This window comes from Salvelinus alpinus, chromosome 20 (genome assembly GCF_045679555.1).
Source record: "Salvelinus alpinus chromosome 20, SLU_Salpinus.1, whole genome shotgun sequence".
In the NCBI taxonomy this organism is placed as follows: Eukaryota; Metazoa; Chordata; class Actinopteri; order Salmoniformes; family Salmonidae; genus Salvelinus; species Salvelinus alpinus.
In genome coordinates, this window is record NC_092105.1 from 12643821 (window position 1) to 12662780 (window position 18960).

The window sequence follows — 18960 nt, forward strand, 5'->3', positions numbered from 1 at the left end:
ACAGACAGTCCTCACATCACACAGTCCTCACGTCACACACAGTCCTCACATCACAGACAGTCCTCACGTCACACACAGTCCTCACATCACAGACAGTCCTCACATCACAGACAGTCCTCACATCACACAGTCCTCACGTCACACACCGTCCTCACATCACACACAGTCCTCACATCACACACAGTCCTCACATCACACACAGTCCTCACATCACACACAGTCCTCACATCACACACAGTCCTCACATCACACACAGTGCTCACATCACACAGTCCTCACATCACACACAGTCCTCACGTCACACACAGTCTTCACATCACTCCTCATATCACTCCTGACATCACTCCTGACATCACTCCTCACATCACTCGTCATATGACTCCTCATATCACTCGTCACATCACTCGTCACATCACTCGTCACGTCACTCATCACATCACTCCTCATATGACTCCTCACATCACTCCTCACATCACTCCTCACATCACTCCTCACATCACTCCTCATATGACTCCTCACATCACTCCACACATCACTCCTCATATGACTCCTCACATCACTCCTGACATCACTCCTCAAATTACTCCTGACATCACTCCTCATATGACTTCCCATATCACTCCTCACATCACTCCTCAAATGACTCCTGACATCACTCCTCATATGACTTCCCATATCACTCCTCACATCACTCCTCATATGACTCCTGACATCACTCCTCATATGACTCCTGACATTACTCCTGACACCACTCCTGACATGACTCCTGACATCACTCCTCATATGACTCCTCATATCACTCCTCACATCACTCCGCATATCACTCCTGACATCACTCCTCAAATGACTCCTGACATCACTCCTCATATGACTTCCCATATCACTCCTCACATCACTCCTCATATGACTCCTGACATTACTCCTCATATGACTCCTGACATTACTCCTGACACCACTTCTGACATGACTCCTGACATCACTCCTCATATCACTCCTCACATCACTCCTCATATGACTCCTGGCATCACTCCTCATATGACTCCTGACATCACTCCTCATATGACTCCTGACATTACTCCTGACACCACTTCTGACATGACTCCTCACATCACTCCTCATATGACTCCTGACATCACTCCTCATATGACTCCTGAAATTACTCCTGACACCACTTCTGACATGACTCCTGACATCACTCCTCATATGACTCCTGACATTACTCCTGACATCACTCCTCACATAACTCCTGACATTACTCCTCATATCACTCCTCATATCACTCCTCACATCACTCCTCATATCACTACTCATATCCTCTTGATGATGTCTAACCTCAGCTAACTTGGGGTGTGTCTTGTTGATGGCGTGTGATGAGGCGTTGACGGCGTGAGCCAGCTCCTGCTCTAAAAGCCCATTGGTCTTGGCTGCCTCACAGATCCTGTGATTGGACAAGGGGAGAGGTCAGAGGGCACCGTTCTGACTGCTGACTGGACAGAGTTTTTACAGGTATAGTATTCAAGATAACAGTTTAAAAAGGAATAAAATGTGGTGTGTTTGTGTGTGTGTGTGTGTGTGTGTGTGTGTGTGTGTGTGTGTGTGTGTGTGTGTGTGTGTGTGTGTGTGTGTGTGTGTGTGTGTGTGTGTGTGTGTGTGTGTTTGTGTGTGTGTATACCTGGTGATGAGATCGTCTGCAGCGCGGGCAACCAGCTGTACGAGGGCCACCTCCTCCTCAGTGGCCAGGTCCACAGACTGCTGGGAGTAAAGGTGAGACCGCAGGGGCAGCTTGTCATACTTCAGCTTGTCCTCCCACGACTTCAGAGTGTTCTCAAACGCCTGCACATGGAGACACAGGGAGGAAACACAAGGGGGGACACATGGAGACACAGGTAGGAGACACAGGGAGAGGCACAGGGAGGAGACACAGGGAGGAGACACAGGGAGGGGACACAGGGAGGGACACAGGAAGGAAAGGAGTTAACATCCATATGGATTCAATCCATATTGCACAAGATCAGCGTTATAGCTCGATTTAAATTCAAAGGCAATTTTCCCATGTTTGCGGAGATAGCGTTCACGGTAAACGCTGTACATGTTGGCTCAATCTCCCCCCAAAAACATAACATTTTAAATTGGAAATTCCGCGATACTTCCGCAACAGGGATTGAATCCAGCTCTGATTCCCTCCCCATATCATCTCTATTGACTGTTGGTCCTCTTTCTCACCCTGTCCCTGGTCAACATCTGGGCTCTGTTCTTGTGTTGGATCTTAATGACTCCAGGAGGTTGTACCCAGGCCTCTCCGTCCACTTGGATAGGAACACCCTCATCTCCCAGGATAGTGATCTTCACTGAGCGACACTGACAGTGGAGAAAAGACTCATTAGATGAAAGACTACAGTAGAGTACAGGTAGTGTGTGTGTGTGTGTGTGTGTGTGTATGTATGTATGTATGTGTGTGTGTGTTTGTGTGTGTTACCTGTGCTATGCGGTGGTGTTGCAATTTGATGACTCTGGACACAGCCATCTGCATACTGCCAAACACTGCTACCACCTCCAGGATTTTATCATCAAACGACGGGGCACAGAAGATCTAAACACACACACACACACACACACACACACACACACACACACACACACACACACACACACACACACACACACACACACACACACACACACACACACACACAACATAACAGTGGCACGGGTTAAAACACAATGAACACAGTTACAGAAAATTGCTCTAAAGCAGGGCTGCCCAATCCTGGTGCTGAAAGGCAAAAACACATTTCTACCTTGCCCTCACCTGGTGTCCCAGGTCTGAATTATTCCCTTATTAGAAGGAGAAGATGAACCAGAAGTGTTTCGACCCCCCAGGACCTAAACAAGCTCTGCTTGATGATACTTATTGTGTGTGTAGGGGGGAATTATTCTCACCATCACGATCATAACCATCATTACCATCATCATAACCATCATCATCATAACCATCATCATAACCATCATCATCATAACCATCATCATAACCATCATCATCATCACAATTGTCACCATCATCATCACCATCATCATAACCATCATCATCATCATCATAACCATCATCATTATAACCATCATCATAACCATCATCTTCATCACCATCATCACCATCATCATAAACATCATCATCATAACCATCATGATGACCATCATCACCATCATAACATCATCATAACCATCATCACCATCACCATCATTATCATCATCATCATATCCATCAGCCATCATCATAACCATCATCATTATAACCATCACCATCATTATCGTCATCATCATAACCATCACCATCATAACCATCATAAACAGCAGTCTTCATCGACCTGGCCAAGGCTTTCAACTCTCAATCACCATATTCTTATCGGCAGACTCAATAGCCTTGGTTTCTCAAATGACTGCCTCGCCTGGTTCACCAACTACTTCTCAGATAGAGTTCAGTGTGTCAAATCGTAGGGCTGTTGTCCGGACCTCTGGCAGTCTCTATGGGGGTGCCACAGGGTTAAATTCTCGGGCCGACTCTTTTCTCTGTATATATCAATGATGTCGCTCTTGCTGTTGGTGATTCTCTGATCAGCCTCTAAGCAGACCACACCATCCTGTATACATCCGTCCCGTCTTTGGACACTGTGTTAACCTCCAAACGAGCTTCAATGCCATACAACACCCCATCCGTGGCCTCCAACTGCTTTTAAATGCAAGTAAAACTAAATGCATGCACTTCAACCGATTGCTGTCCGCACCCACCCGCCCGACTAGCATCACTACTCTGGACGGTTCTGAATATGTGGACAACTACAAATACCTAGGTGTCTGGTTAGACTGTAAACTCTCCTTCCAGAATTACATTAAGCATCTCCAATCCAAAATGAAATCTAGAATCGGCTTCGTTGTCACGTTCCTGACCTGTTTTCCTTTGTCTTGTATTTATTTTAGTTGGTCAGGGCGTGAGTTGGGTGGGTTTGTCTATGTGTGATTTTCTATGTTGGGATTTTGTGTTCGGCCTGGTATGATTCTCAATCAGAGGCAGCTGTCAATCGTTTTCCCTGATTGAGAATCATACTAAGGCAGCCGGGGTTTCACGTTTGTTTTGTGGGTGTTTGTATTTCGTGTCAGTGTTCGTGCCACACGGGACTGCTTTCGGTTTGATTCTCGTTTGTTGTTTTTGTATCTTGAAGTGTTCAGTTTACTTTCATTAAAATATGAACACTTTCCACTCTGCGTCTTGGTCCGATCCCTACACCTCCTCTTCTGACGAAGAGGAGGAAATCTGCCGTAACATTCGTATATCGCAACAAAGCCTCCTTCACTCATGCTGCCAAACTGACTATCCTACCGATCCTTGACTTCGGCGATGTCATTTACAAAATAGCCTCCAACACTCTACTCAGCAAACTGGTTGTAGTCTATCACAGTGCCATCCGTTTTGTCACCAAAGCCCCATATACTACCCACCACTGCGAACTGTATGCTCTCATTGGCTGGCCCTTGGCTCCAGGTCATCTGTAAGTCTTTGCTAGGTAAAGTCCCGCCTTATCTCAGCTCACTGGTCAACATAGCAGCACCCACCTGTAGCACGCGCTCCTGCCGGTCACCCACAAAGCCAAATCCTCATTTGGCAACCTTTCCTTCCAGTTCTCTGCTGCCAATGACTGGAACGAACTGGAGAAGTCACTGAAGCTGGAGACTCATATCTCCCTCACTATCTTTAAGCACCAGCTGTCAGAGCAGCTCACAGATCACTGCACCTGTACATAGAGCATCTGTAAATAGCCCATTCAACTACCTGTATACTCTCGTTGGCTGGCTCTCGCTACATATTTGTCGCCAAACCCACTGGCTCCAGGTCATCTACAAGTCTTTGCTAGGTAAAGCCCTGCCTTATCTCAGCTCACTGGTCACCATAGCAACACCCACCCGTAGCACGTGCCCCAGCAGGTATATTGCACTGGTCATCCCCAAAGCCTACACCTTTTTTGGCCACTTTTCCTTCCAGTTCTCTGCTGCCAATGACGGGAATTGCAACGAATTGCAAAAATCACTGAAGCTGGAGTCTTATATCTCTAACTTTAAGCATCAGCTGTCAGAGCAGCTTACCGATCACTGTACCTGTACACAGCCAATCTGTAAATAGCACACCCGACTACCTCATCCCCATTTGGGGTGGCAGCGTAGCCTAGTGGTTAGAGCATTGGAGTAGTAACTGAAAGGTTGCAAATTCAAATCCCCAAACTGATAAGGTACAAATCTGTCGTTCTGCCCCTGAACAAGGCAGTTAATCCACTGTTCCCCTGAACAAGGCAGTTAATCCACTGTTCCCCTGAACAAGGCAGTTAATCCACTGTTCCTAGTCCGTCATTGAACATAAGTATTAGTTCTTAACTGACTTGCCTAATTAAATAAAGGTAAAATATTGTTAGTTATCTTCTTGCTCTTTTGCACCCCAGTATCTCTACTTGCACATCATCATCTGCACATCTATCACTCCAGTGTTAATGCTAAATTGTAATTACTTCGCCTCTATGGCCTATTTATTGCTCTACCTCCCTAATCTTCTACATTTGCACACACTGTACATAGATGTTTCTATTGTGTTATTGACTGTGGGTTTGTTTATGTGTAACTCTGCGTTGTTGTTTTTGTCACACTCCACACTCCACACTCCTCAGGTCACAGTTGTAAATGAGAACTTGTTCTCAACTGGCCACCTGGTTAAATCAAGGTGAAATAAATAAATAAAATAAATAACCATCATCATCATCATAGCCAACACATCACTTTCACCAAATTCATGCAAGTGATGGAACAATGCTTGAAAGTGTTGATTGTTTGAAGATATCTGGCTTTGAGGGTAGATTCGGAATGATCTTTTGGAAAGCATATTGATTATATTAGAAAGACAATGAAGTATAAGCTTCGGTTCCTATACAGATCTGAGAACTGTTTCACGGTATCCCTTGGACAGACCTTAGTTACCCAACTACTGCTTCCTATCCTAGACTACGGTGACGTCATCTACAGTATAAAAACATACCCGAGACCTTCATCTCTGCAGATTCCTTCTTGGATGCCACTATTGCGCAATGTATGAATCACTAAATTGGCTGTCACTCCCAAAACAGAAGACAATTGCATTGGTACCATTCTTTTTTTTTTTTTTTATGTATCAAATGTATCAATCCCTGTATATATTAAAGGGTAAATCAGCAGTCACTACATTATAGTTAACATTATAGTTATAAACATGTGTTGAAGCTATACAGTGTTTGTTTACATTTACTTTGTTGATAAACATTGGAGTAAAAAAGCTTATATTTTGGGTTCTGCTGGAGTACAACAGTTGAACTAAGCTCACAAGGCATTTCTAAGTTATATTCCTCAAGAATCAATGGCCTCATATCATTAATATCAAGGATAGTCAGATCTTGCATCCATAACTCTGTCTAGGAAATTGAGAGTGGTTACATTAGTCCAGACCCAGTATTTAACTAATGGAATCATCACCATGTGAAGATATTTGTAGATTCTGTGTGTATGTATATAAACTCAGCAAAAAAAGAAACGTCCCTTTTTCAGGACCCTGGCTTTCAAAGATAATTCGTAAAAAATCGAAATAACTTCACAGATCTTCATTGTAAAGGGACTAAACACTGTTTCCTATGCTTGTACAGTGAACCATAAACAATTAATGAACATGCACATGTGGAACGGTGGGTTAAGCGACAGTTATGAAAACTTAGGACACTAAAGAGGCATTTCTACTGACTCTGAAAAACACCAAAAGAAAGATGCCCAGGGTCCCTGCTCATCTGTGTGAATGTGCCTTAGGCATGCTACATGGAGGCATGAGGACTGCAGATGTGGCAAGGTCAATAAATTGCAATGGCCGTACTGTGAGACGCCCAAGACCGCGCTACAGGGAGACAGGACGGACAGCTGATCGTCCTCGCAGTGGCAGACCACGTGTAACAACACCTGCACAGGATCAGTACATCCGAACATCACACCTGCGGGACAGGTACAGGATGGCAACAACAACTGCCCGGGTTACACCAAGAACGCACAATCCCTCCATCAGTGCTCAGACTGTCCGCAATAGGCTGAGAGAGGCTGGACTGAGGGCTTGTAGGCCTGTTGAAAGGCAGGTCCTCACCAGACATCACCGGCAACAACGTCGCCTATGTGCACAAACCCACCGACGCTGGACCAGAGAGGACTGGCAAAGAGTGCTCTTCACTGACGAGTCGCGGTTTTGTCTCACCAGGGGTGATGGTCGGATTTGAGTTTATCGTCGAAGGAATGAGCATTACACCTGTAATCGATCCCGCCTGTACTCTGGAGCGGGATCAATTTGGAAGTGGAGGGTCCGTCATGGTCTGGGGCGGTGTGTCACAGCATCACAGCTTGTTGTCATTGCAGGCAATCTCAATGCTGTGTGTTACAGGGAAGACATCCTCCTCCCTCATGTGGTACCCTTCCTGCAGGCTCATCCTGACATGACCCTCCAGCATGACAATGCCACCAGCCATACTGCTTGTTCTGTGCGTGATTTCCTGCAAACAGGAATGTCAGTGTTCTGCCATAGCCAGCGAAGAGCCCGGATCTCAATCCCATTGAGCATGTCTGGGACCTGTTGGATCGGAGGGTGAGGGTTAGGGCCATTCCCCCCAGAAATGTCTGGGAAATTGCAGGTGCCTTGGTGGAAGAGTGGGGTAACATCTCACAGCAAGACCTGGCAAATCTGTTGCAGTCCATAAGGAGGAGATGCACTGCAGTACTTAATGCAGCTGGTGGCCACACCAGATACTGACTGTTACTTTTGATTTTGACCCCCCCCCCCTTTGTTCAGGGACACATTATTCCATTTCTGTTAGTCACATGTCTGTGGAACATGTTCCGTTTATGTCTCAGTTGTTGAATCTTGTTATGTTCATACAATTATTTACACATGTTAAGTTTGCTGAAAATAAACGCAGTTGACAGTGAGAGGATATTTCATTTTTGTTTTGTTTATTATAGATACTTAGTTTTATTAGTTGTATTAGTAGTTGTAGCAGTTGTTTTATTAGTTGTATTAGTAGTTGTAGCAGTAGTTGTATTAGTAGTTTTTATTAGTTGTATTAGTAGTTGTAGCAGTAGTTGTAGCAGTAGTTTTATTAGTTGTATTAGTAGTTTTTATTAGTTGTATTAGTAGTTGTAGCAGTAGTTTCATTAGTTGTATTAGTAGTTGTATTAGCAGTTGTATTAGTAGTTGTAGCAGTTGTTTTATTAGTTGTGGCAGTAGTTGTAGCAGTAGTTGTATTAGTAGTTGTAGCAGTAGTTTTTATTAGTTGTATTAGTAGTTTATATTAGTTGTATTAGTAGTTGTATTAATAGTTATATTAGTTGTATTAGTAGTTTATATTAGTTGTATTAGTAGTTTTTATTAGTTGTATTAGTAGTTGTATTAGTAGTTTTAGCAGTCGTTTTATTAGTTGTAATAGTAGTTGTAGCAGTAGTTTTTATTAGTTGTATTAGTAGTTTATATTAGTTGTATTAGTAGTTTATATTAGTTGTATTAGTAGTTTATATTAGTTGTATTAGTAGTTTATATTAGTTGTATTAGTAGTTGTATTATTAGTTGTAATAGTAGTTGTAGCAGTAGTTTTATTAGCTGTATTAGTAGTTTTTATTAGTTGTATTAGTAGTTTATATTAGTTGTATTAGTAGTTTATATTAGTTGTATTAGTAGTTTATATTAGTTGTATTAGTAGTTTATATTAGTTGTATTAGTAGTTTATATTAGTTGTATTAGTAGTTGTATTATTAGTTGTAATAGTAGTTGTAGCAGTAGTTTTATTAGCTGTATTAGTAGTTTTTATTAGTTGTATTAGTAGTTTATATTAGTTGTATTAGTAGCTGTATTAATATACGTGTTAGTAGTTGTAGCAGTAGTTTATATTAGTTGTATTAGTAGTTGTAGCAGTAGGTTTTATTAGTTGTATTAGTAGTTTTTATTAGTTGTATTAGTAGTTGTATTAGTAGTTTTAGCAGTCGTTTTATTAGTTGTAAAAGTAGTTGTAGCAGTAGTTTTTATTAGTTGTATTAGTAGTTTATATTAGTTGTATTAGTAGTTTATATTAGTTGTATTAGTAGTTGTATTAGTAGTTGTATTAATAGATGTGTTAGTAGTTGTAGCAGTAGGTTTTATTAGTTGTATTAGTAGTTTATATTAGTTGTATTAGCAGTTGTATTAATATATGTGTTAGTAATTGTAGCAGTAGTTTAGATTAGTTGTATTAGTAGTTTATATTAGTTGTATTAGTAGTTTATATTAGTTGTATTAGTAGTTGTATTAGTAGTTGTATTAATAGATGTGTTAGTAGTTGTAGCAGTAGGTTTTATTAGTTGTATTAGTAGTTTATATTAGTTGTATTAGCAGTTGTATTAATATATGTGTTAGTAATTGTAGCAGTAGTTTATATTAGTTGTATTAGCAGTTGTAGCAAATTATTATTTCATTGTTAATGTTATTAGACATCAGTAGCCATACTATTCTTCTTACTAAGTATTGTTTGTTTGTTTGTTTCATTTGGACACTCTTGAAAACGAAATGGTGCATCTCAAGAGATTTCATCCTGCAAAATGTCTAATAAATAACCATCATCACGACCACCATCACCACCATCACCATCATAACCATCATCATCACCATTACCATCACTGATCTCCCTCCATTGAAAACTGTCTTCTGACATTTTCTTCACCTCCAAATCGTCTAGTGAGAACAGGGGAGGTTAGAGTTTAGATTAGAGACTCTGGAGTGAAAGGTTCCTCTGACTTGCTATTGATCTCTCTGTCCACACTGTCCATGATTAGGTCAAGGTCATGATGAATCAGACATCATTGTACTAGAACATTCCTCTGCTCTGTACTAGTTAGCGCCCTGCTAAAACCTCAGAGAGAGGCTGTGATCTATTGTACTGTAGTTTAAAGTAATACCACTAGGTGAAGCCCTACTCACAATAACACACCCTTCATTGAGTCCTGTGTGACATCAAATCAAATCAAATACAATTGTATTTGTCAAATGCGTTGAATACAACAGGTGTAGACCTTACAGTGAAATGCTTACTTACAAGCCCTTGACCAACAATGCAGTTACATTTTTTTTATGAAAATAAAAAAATAATAATAACAAATAAAAGTAACAAATAATAAGTAAAATAACAATATCATTATTGTGGATTGTCAGATTAATATAATAGTTTGATTAAAACGAATTCCCAAATAATCCTGTTTACACAGACACATCTGAAATCAGGCTACCTGATAGGACTGTAAATCCAGAAAATCTGGAATCAAAATAAATGTTCTACCACAGCGACCATGTTCTTTGTGCCAATACTATTTGATTAGGAGTTCGGACATACACAGTTTGTTTGTGAAAACTATCTCTAAGATGCGTACTTTTAGTTTTTACAAATTCACTTCAAATTCACAAATTCACTCGCCCATAACAGGGTTGTGTTGCTGGTGCTGGCATATGCACAGATCACAGATACACCCCTGGAACTCTGATTAAGATGTTTACATGTCCTAATCATTCTACAGATTGCTTTAATCAGGCATATGCATACTTCGATTATGACCTGACGCCGATTAAGAAAAGCAGAGAAAAGTGTTCACATGACTAATGTCATACTCTGCCTTCTGCCGTAACCAGTTTAATATCAAAGTATTAGTGTTCATGTAAATGTACTCACTGACATCAATTCAACAGGTTTATTTTCATTGGGGCCAAAATAGTCAGAGGTCTGAAGATGGTTTATAGTTTGAACACAGGTTAAGAAATATGTTTGTGCATGTGGATTTACTGCAAGTGTGTGTGTGCACCTGTGGTGTGTATGTAGAGAGTAAATGCAGAGGATGACGTGTGTGTTGAATCAGTCCCACTGGAAGTCCTCCCAGCAGCTGGCTCTGTCCCAGCACAGCTGTTACAACACCACATCACACAGAGGTAACCTTTTTTTCAACCTTTATTTAACTAGGCAAGTCAGTTTAGAACAAATTCTTATTTACAATGACGGCCTCCCCCTGCGATGCTAGGCCAATTGTGCGCCACCCTATGGGACTCCCAATCACGGCCGGATGTAATACAGGCTGGAATTGAACCAGGGCGTCTGTAGTGACGCCTCAAGCACTGAGATGCAGTGCCTTGGACCACTGCGCCACTCGGGAGCCACAACCTCACTGCCCTTGAATTACAACACCACGTCACACACACACAGAGGTAACCTTACGGGACTAGGGGCCTGTCATGCCAAATAGAGTCCCCCTGCCACAAAGTACCAACCAGAGGTGGTATCGTTATGTTTGCCTGTTCTCCTACAACACTGAGCCAGCAGCCACAAAGTACCAACCAGAGTCACACACACACAATTTTGGTAGAACAGCACTCACGTCGTCCTCCTTGGTTCCTCCCCAGAAGTTGGTTCCACCTGCATAGCTGGGAATGTTCAGCACCGCAATGCCCTGAAGGCTGGGCAGGGGGATGTACTGACCGTCACACTGGACACACACACACACACACACACACACACACACACACACACACACACACACACACACACACACACACACACACACACACACACACACACACACACACACACACACACACACACACACACACACACACACACACACACACACACACACACAGTTAGGCTCTATTCCAATATGGCCGCCATTCTATCCACCACAAAACATTGATTTGAACGGGAATGTCCCTTCTAGTAATTCTAGTTCTATGGTTTCGTCTCTCACCTCCAGTTGAACCTTCTGTTCTAGATTCTTGTAGGTTCTCTGGAGGAGTTCCTTGGTTCCTAGAACCCCATACCACACCCTGTTCTTAGTACGACTCCTAGAGAAGGGGGGGGGTGTAGTGAGGAAGAGAAAGGAGTGTAATGAGAAAAGGATGAGAGAATAGAGGAGAGAGAAGAATGAGAGGACAGTAGAGAGGGATGAGGGAGGAGAGGAGAGATAAACCTAGAGCTCACCTGCACTTCTCTGGGTGTTCCTCCCTTTTGTTGTTGAACTCCAAGGTGATCTTTGCATCCAGCCCAACGCCAAAGTAGTTGTTCATGACACACTTCTCACTAAAGCCCTCTCTGTGGGGAGATAGAAAGACACAGAGAAGTTCACAAAACTACACAAACTTTTAAAAATATATATGTTTTGATCTGGTCACCAAAAGGGGCCAGTCTGTAACTTTCTGAATATGGTAGCCTAAAGGTCAGAGCTGAGAGGTCAGAGTGTCTTACAGTGAGTCCAGGTCAGAGTCCAGAAAGGGCGTAGCTCCAAATGGGTCGATATTGGCCAGCAGCATCTTACTGATGATGGAGCTACCAGCTATAGAGGCTGCCAGACCAGCACGCAAACCTGTACAGAGAAACAGTGATGTTCTTAGAGACTGGTGTGTGTGTGTGTGTGTGTGTGTGTGTGTGTGTGTGTGTGTGTGTGTGTGTGTGTGTGTGTGTGTGTGTGTGTGTGTGTGTGTGTGTGTGTGTGTGTGTGTGTGTGTGTGTGTGTGTGTGTGTGTGTGTGTGTGTGTGTGTGTGTGTGTGTGTGTGTGTGTGAGGCTTGGGCAGTATACCGTATATACCGTAAACTGGGGCATTTTAAAATATCCACGGGATGGTTTTTCAATACCATCAATACCGTTGAAACCATTTCTTTGAAATATTAGATTTTTACTTGAATATTTGTTACTACTTTTTAAATAAATACATGTCACATTATTTTTCATTATGAAGCTTACCAGTAGTCCCCGGTCACAGGGTGTTTGTTTGCAAGCACACAACAACGAGAGACCGGAGCCTTGTGAGTCACTCACTGTTGTACAGCACTCACCAGGTGATCTAGTTACAGTATGTTTGCCAGCTAGATATCTATTCAACTATTAAGTTAAAGCTGCAATATGTAACTTTCTGGGTGACCCGACCAAATTCACATAGAAATGTGAGTTATAGATTTGTCATTCTCATTGAAAGCAAGTCTAAGAAGCGGTAGATCTGTTCTATCTGCGCTATTTCTATGCTTCCCGTTCTTAAGTTTAGTTTTTTTTGCGTCTCTGCCTCTCGGTTTAGCACCACAGCTTCAAACAGCTGAAAATACAATATTTATGTTTTTTGAAAATATATTTCACAGTGATTTGGATTGTACAATGATTCTCTACACTACACATTGATTGTTTTGTCACATAAACAGAAATTAGGCGAATTATTTGAATTTTAGCAATCAGGAAATGGCGATTTCTACTTTCCAAAATGTATTAAGTGCTCTGCAGTTGTGCATTTGGTTTGCTCATTTAGTAGCGAGCTATCTAAATCCAGCTTCGCTTGGTAACAGCAGAGAATCCCCTCCTAGATCAAGCTTGCTGTCTAATATTTGTTTTGTAAGAAGCATTCTTGAGTTACTTGTATAAATTTATGAGCTGGGATGTCAGTCCTGTAAATACTTTAGGTCAGAGATTGTATAAAATGTTTGCAATGCGCTCGTTTGCATTTAGTTGGAATTCTCTATGGGATTTTACATGTAGTACGTATTTGTTAGCATTGCTAATCTTTCAATTATAGAGGCTGAAAATAGCGGCCATTGCGATCAGTGCCAGTATTACCGAATATCGCTATGAAGGTATGACAATCTGTGTGTGTGTGTGTGTGTGTACATGTATCAGGGCAGATGTGTGTGTGCATACGCGTGAGCACGAACCATAGAAGAAGAAGTGCGTATGTGAAGTGCGTATGTGAAATGTGCATGTATGTGTGTATGGCGCCTATGAGTGCATATACCGTAGGATGTACCAGGGCAGATGATACGTGTGTTGAGTACAGGCAGGTTCTCCTTGCTGGTGGTGAAGGGTGTGATGGAGAATGAGCCACATGATTGGCTGCTGCGACTCACACACCTTTCAGGAGGGGAACAAGGACTCGTAGCCACTAGAGAGAGAGAGAGAGAGAGAGAAAGAGAGAGAGAGAGAGAGAGAGAGAGAGAGAGAGAGAGAGAGAGAGAGAGAGAGAGATTAGTACTAAAGTTCACTATCTATTCTAGTATGTACTAAAGATCACTATCTATTCTAGTATGTACTAAAAATCACTATCTATTCTAGTATGTACTAAAAATCTAGGGGCGAGTAGATAGAACAAGGGGATTACACCAGAGAGTATACAATCCCTACTGCTCTGAGGCAGGAAGAAGATTCCTTGTGAACAGGAAGAGCCTCTGTCCCACAGACAATGGCACATCATACAGGACACGGACACACACACTTAGGGACAAACAAACACACTGTGTTTGTAAATACTACACCGTGCTATGTAAATACCACAATGTGCTATGTAAATACTACACTGTGCTATGTAAATACTTCCCTGTGCTATGCAAATACTACACTGTGCTATGTAAATACTTCCCTGTGCTATGTAACTACTACACTGTGCTATGTAAATACTACACCGTGCTATGTAAATACTTCCCTGTGCTATGCAAATATTACACTGTGCTATGTAAATACTACGCAATGCTATGTAAATACTACACTGTGCTATGTAAATAATACAATGTGCTCTGTAAATACTACACAGTGCTATGTAAATACTACACTGTGCTATTTAAATACTACACTGTGCTATGTAAATACTACACAGTGCTATTTAAATACTACACTGTGCTATGCAAAGAGATATTCAGCCACTCTTGAAATACCTAATCCAGCTATCTATTGACTGCACTGTAAATAACAAACTAAACCCAGTATAATTTAATCAGGAGAAATAAAGTTCATGTTTTCCATTTGTAATTCTTCACAAACCCTTTAATCTATTTAGAGCAGGGAACATCATGTGTGGGCTTGTCAGACAGAGCCCACGTTCCCTGTGACAGGGTGTAGTTAGGTAGGGACATGTTCCCTGTGACAGGGTGTAGTTAGTTGGGGACATGTTCCCTGTGACAGGGTGTAGTTAGGTAGGCACATGTTCCCTGTGACATGGTGTAGTTAGTTGAGGACATGTTCCCTGTGACAGGGTGTAGTTAGTTGAGGACATGTTCCCTGTGACAGGGTGTAGTTAGGTAGGGACATGTTCCCTGTGACAGGGTGTAGTTAGTTGGGGACATGTTCCCTGTGACAGGGTGTAGTTAGTTGAGGACATGTTCCCTGTGATAGGGTGTAGTTAGTTGGGGACATGTTCCCTGTGACAGGGTGTAGTTAGTTGAGGACATGTTCCCTGTGACAGGGTGTAGTTAGTTGAGGACATATTCCTTGTGACAGGGTGTAGTTAGTTGGGGACATGTTCCCTGTGACAGGGTGTAGTTAGTTGGGGACATGTTCCCTGTGACAGGGTGTAGTTAGTTGAGGACATGTTCCCTGTGACAGGGTGTAGTTAGGTAGGGACATGTTCCCTGTGACAGAGTGTAGTTAGTTGGGGACATGTTCCCTGTGACAGGGTGTAGTTAGGTAGGGACATGTTCCCTGTGACATGGTGTAGTTAGTTGAGGACATGTTCCCTGTGACAGGGTGTAGTTAGTTGAGGACATGTTCCCTGTGACAGGGTGTAGTTAGTTGGGGACATGTTCCCTGTGACAGGGTGTAGTTAGTTGAGGACATGTTCCCTGTGATAGGGTGTAGTTAGTTGGGGACATATTCCCTGTGACAGGGTGTAGTTAGTTGAGGACATGTTCCCTGTGACAGGGTGTAGTTAGTTGAGGACATATTCCTTGTGACAGGGTGTAGTTAGTTGGGGACATGTTCCCTGTGACAGGGTGTAGTTAGTTGGGGACATGTTCCCTGTGACAGGGTGTAGTTAGATGAGGACATGTTCCCTGTGATAGGGTGTAGTTAGTTGGGGACATGTTCCCTGTGACAGGGTGTAGTTAGGTAGGGACATGTTCCCTGTGACAGAGTGTAGTTAGTTGGGGACATGTTCCCTGTGACAGGGTGTAGTTAGTTGAGGACATGTTCCCTGTGATAGGGTGTAGTTAGTTGGGGACATGTTCCCTGTGACAGGGTGTAGTTAGTTGAGGACATGTTCCCTGTGACAGGGTGTAGTTAGTTGAGGACATATTCCTTGTGACAGGGTGTAGTTAGTTGGGGACATGTTCCCTGTGACAGGGTGTAGTTAGTTGGGGACATGTTCCCTGTGACAGGGTGTAGTTAGTTGAGGACATGTTCCCTGTGATAGGGTGTAGTTAGTTGGGGACATGTTCCCTGTGACAGGGTGTAGTTAGGTAGGGACATGTTCCCTGTGACAGAGTGTAGTTAGTTGGGGACATGTTCCCTGTGACAGGGTGTACTTAGGTAGGGACATGTTCCCTGTGACATGGTGTAGTTAGTTGAGGACATGTTCCCTGTGACAGGGTGTAGTTAGTTGAGGACATGTTCCCTGTGACAGGGTGTAGTTAGGTAGGGACATGTTCCCTGTGACAGGGTGTAGTTAGTTGGGGACATGTTCCCTGTGACAGGGTGTAGTTAGGTAGGGACATGTTCCCTGTGACAGAGTGTAGTTAGTTGGGGACATGTTCCCTGTGACAGAGTATAGTTAGTTGAGGACATGTTCCCTGTGACAGGGTGTAGTTAGTTGAGGACATGTTCCCTGTGATAGGGTGTAGTTAGTTGGGGACATGTGCCCTGTGACAGGGTGTAGTTAGTTGGGGACATGTTCCCTGTGACAGGGTGTAGTTAGTTGGGGACATGTTCCCTGTGACAGGGTGTAGTTAGGTAGGGACATGTTCCCTGTGACAGGGTGTAGTTAGTTGGGGACATGTTCCCTGTGACAGGGTGTAGTTAGTTGGGGACATGTTACCTGTGACAGGGTGTAGTTAGTTGGGGACATGTTCCCTGGGACAGGGTGTAGTTAGTTGGGGACATGTTCCCTGGGACAGAGTGTAGTTAGTTGAGGACATGTTCCTTGTGACAGGGTGTAGCTAGTTGAGGACATGTTCCCTGTGACAGGGTGTAGTTAGTTGAGGACATGTTCCCTGTGACAGGGTGTAGTTAGTTGACGATCCCCTAGGTGGTGTTGTTATTAAAATCCTATGTGTTTTCCTGTAGGATACAACTACCTCTTCTGAATTCAAAATGGGCTCCTAGCACCTACTCCCTAGCACCTACTCCCTAACCCCTACACCCTAGCCCCTATACCCTAGCCCCTATTCTCTAGCCCCTATTCTCTAGCCCCTATTTTCTAGCCCCTATTCTCTAGCCCAGTATTCTCTAGCCCCTACTCCCTAGCACCTACTCCCTAACCCCTACACCCTAGCCCCTATTCTCTAGCCCCTATTCTCTAGCCCCTACTCCCTAGCACCTACTCCCTAACCCCTACACCCTAGCCCCTATTCTCTAGCCCCTATTCTCTAGCCCCTATACCCTAGCCCCTATTCTCTAGCCCCTATACCCTAGCCCCTATTCTCTAGCCCCTATTCTCTAGCCCCTATTTCCTAGCCCCTATTCTCTAGCCTCTATTCTATAGCCCCTACACCCTAGCCCCTAAACCCTAGCCTCTATTCTCTAGCCCCTACTCTCTAGCCCCTATACCCTAGCCCCTATTCTCTAGCCCCTACTCCCTAGCCCTTACTCCCTAACCCCTACACCCTAGCCCCTACTCTCTAGCCCCTATTCTCTAGCCCCTATTCTCTAGCCCCTATTCTCTAGCCCCTACTCTCTAGCCCCTACTCTCTAGCCCCTATACCCTAGCCCCTATTCTCTAGCCCCTACTCTCTAGCCCCTATACCCTAGCCCCTATTCTCTAGCCCCTACTCCCTAACCCCTACACCCTAGCCCCTACTCTCTAGCCCCTATTCTCTAGCCCCTACTCTCTAGCCCCTATTCTCTAGCCCCTATACCCTAGCCCCTATTCTCTAGCCCCTATACCCTAGCCCCTATTCTCTAGCCCCTAATCCTTACACACTGGGCACAGACGTCATTCAACATCTAGTTTTGATTTAATTTTCATTGTGAACTAATGTCAATTTAATGTGAAATCAACAAAACATTTCACCAGGTCATTGGATTTATGTTCAAAGTTGGGTGAAAAAAATATGAAATTCAATCACGTTGATGACTTTTTGCAAATCGAATCAGTTTTCCATGTTGATTCAACGTCATCACAATGAATGTTTTTGTTGAAAGAACACGGAAACAACGTTGATTCAGTCACTCCTCTAGATCTTAACAGGATTGGATAGATGGAAGCAAGAGACCGACAGAGAGAGAAGGAGACAGACAGACAGACAGACAGGCAGACAGACAGGCAGGCAGGCAGGCAGGCAGGCAGGCAGGCAGGCAGGCAGGCAGGCAGGCAGGCAGACAGACAGACAGACAGACAGACAGACAGACAGACAGACAGACAGACAGACAGACAGACAGACAGACAGACAGACAGACAGACAGACAGACAGAGAGACAGACAGAGCTAGAGAGGCAGGTGACTCACATGGCAGGGTCTCTAGTTCCTTGGTGTCCTCGTCCTTTTCACTGTCCCTGTTGTCCTCCTCTCCCTCCTTCCTGAACTCTAACGTGGACGGCAGCTCCTGCTCCTCCGTGCTGGCATTCTGCTCATCCACCACTAGGGAGAGAGAGGGGGCAGGGAGAGGAGAAGAGTGAGGAGGGGGAGAGGATGAGGAGAAAAGAGAGAAGAAGGGGGAGAGGGTGAGAAGGAGAGAGAAAAGGAGGGGGAGAGGGTGAGGGGAGAGGGAGAGAAGGGTCTGAAATTTCACATTACATCTTCATATTACGTGACAAAGTGATTACCGAGTCTTTTTGTAGTTGAACTATCTGGAGTCCCATTGTATTGTCTCTGAAACAGGCATGAAAGACTCGCCAAAGGCTCTATTATAGTGTATGTCTGATCCGTTTTGTCATAATGTATTTCTACGTACCTCTCTCTA

The 18960-nt window shown here is 43.4% G+C and overlaps 1 protein-coding gene and 1 pseudogene across 7 annotated transcripts in view; one reads left to right on the top strand and one right to left on the bottom strand.

Moving 5' to 3' along the window:
• The window catches only part of LOC139546313 (diacylglycerol kinase eta-like), a 127130-nt gene that overhangs the window by 16596 nt on the left and 91574 nt on the right, over nt 1-18960 (bottom strand). For 4 of the 7 annotated variants that reach the window (XM_071354553.1, XM_071354548.1, XM_071354550.1 and 1 more), the window contains 10 exons: nt 18507-18638; nt 13884-14018; nt 12342-12459; nt 12078-12188; nt 11845-11941; nt 11479-11586; nt 2477-2590; nt 2224-2358; nt 1673-1833; nt 1333-1438 (listed from right to left, as the gene is read on the bottom strand). In XM_071354553.1, the coding sequence (XP_071210654.1) occupies nt 1333-1438; nt 1673-1833; nt 2224-2358; nt 2477-2590; nt 11479-11586; nt 11845-11941; nt 12078-12188; nt 12342-12459; nt 13884-14018; nt 18507-18638 (1217 nt within the window). Of the gene's footprint in view, nt 1-1332; nt 1439-1672; nt 1834-2223; nt 2359-2476; nt 2591-11478; nt 11587-11844; nt 11942-12077; nt 12189-12341; nt 12460-13871; nt 14019-18506; nt 18639-18960 lie in introns of all 7 variants that reach the window. The other 3 variants (XM_071354549.1, XM_071354547.1, XM_071354551.1) reach the window with 1 other exon arrangement.
• Nucleotides 6825-7601, top strand: LOC139547205 (uncharacterized; annotated as a pseudogene).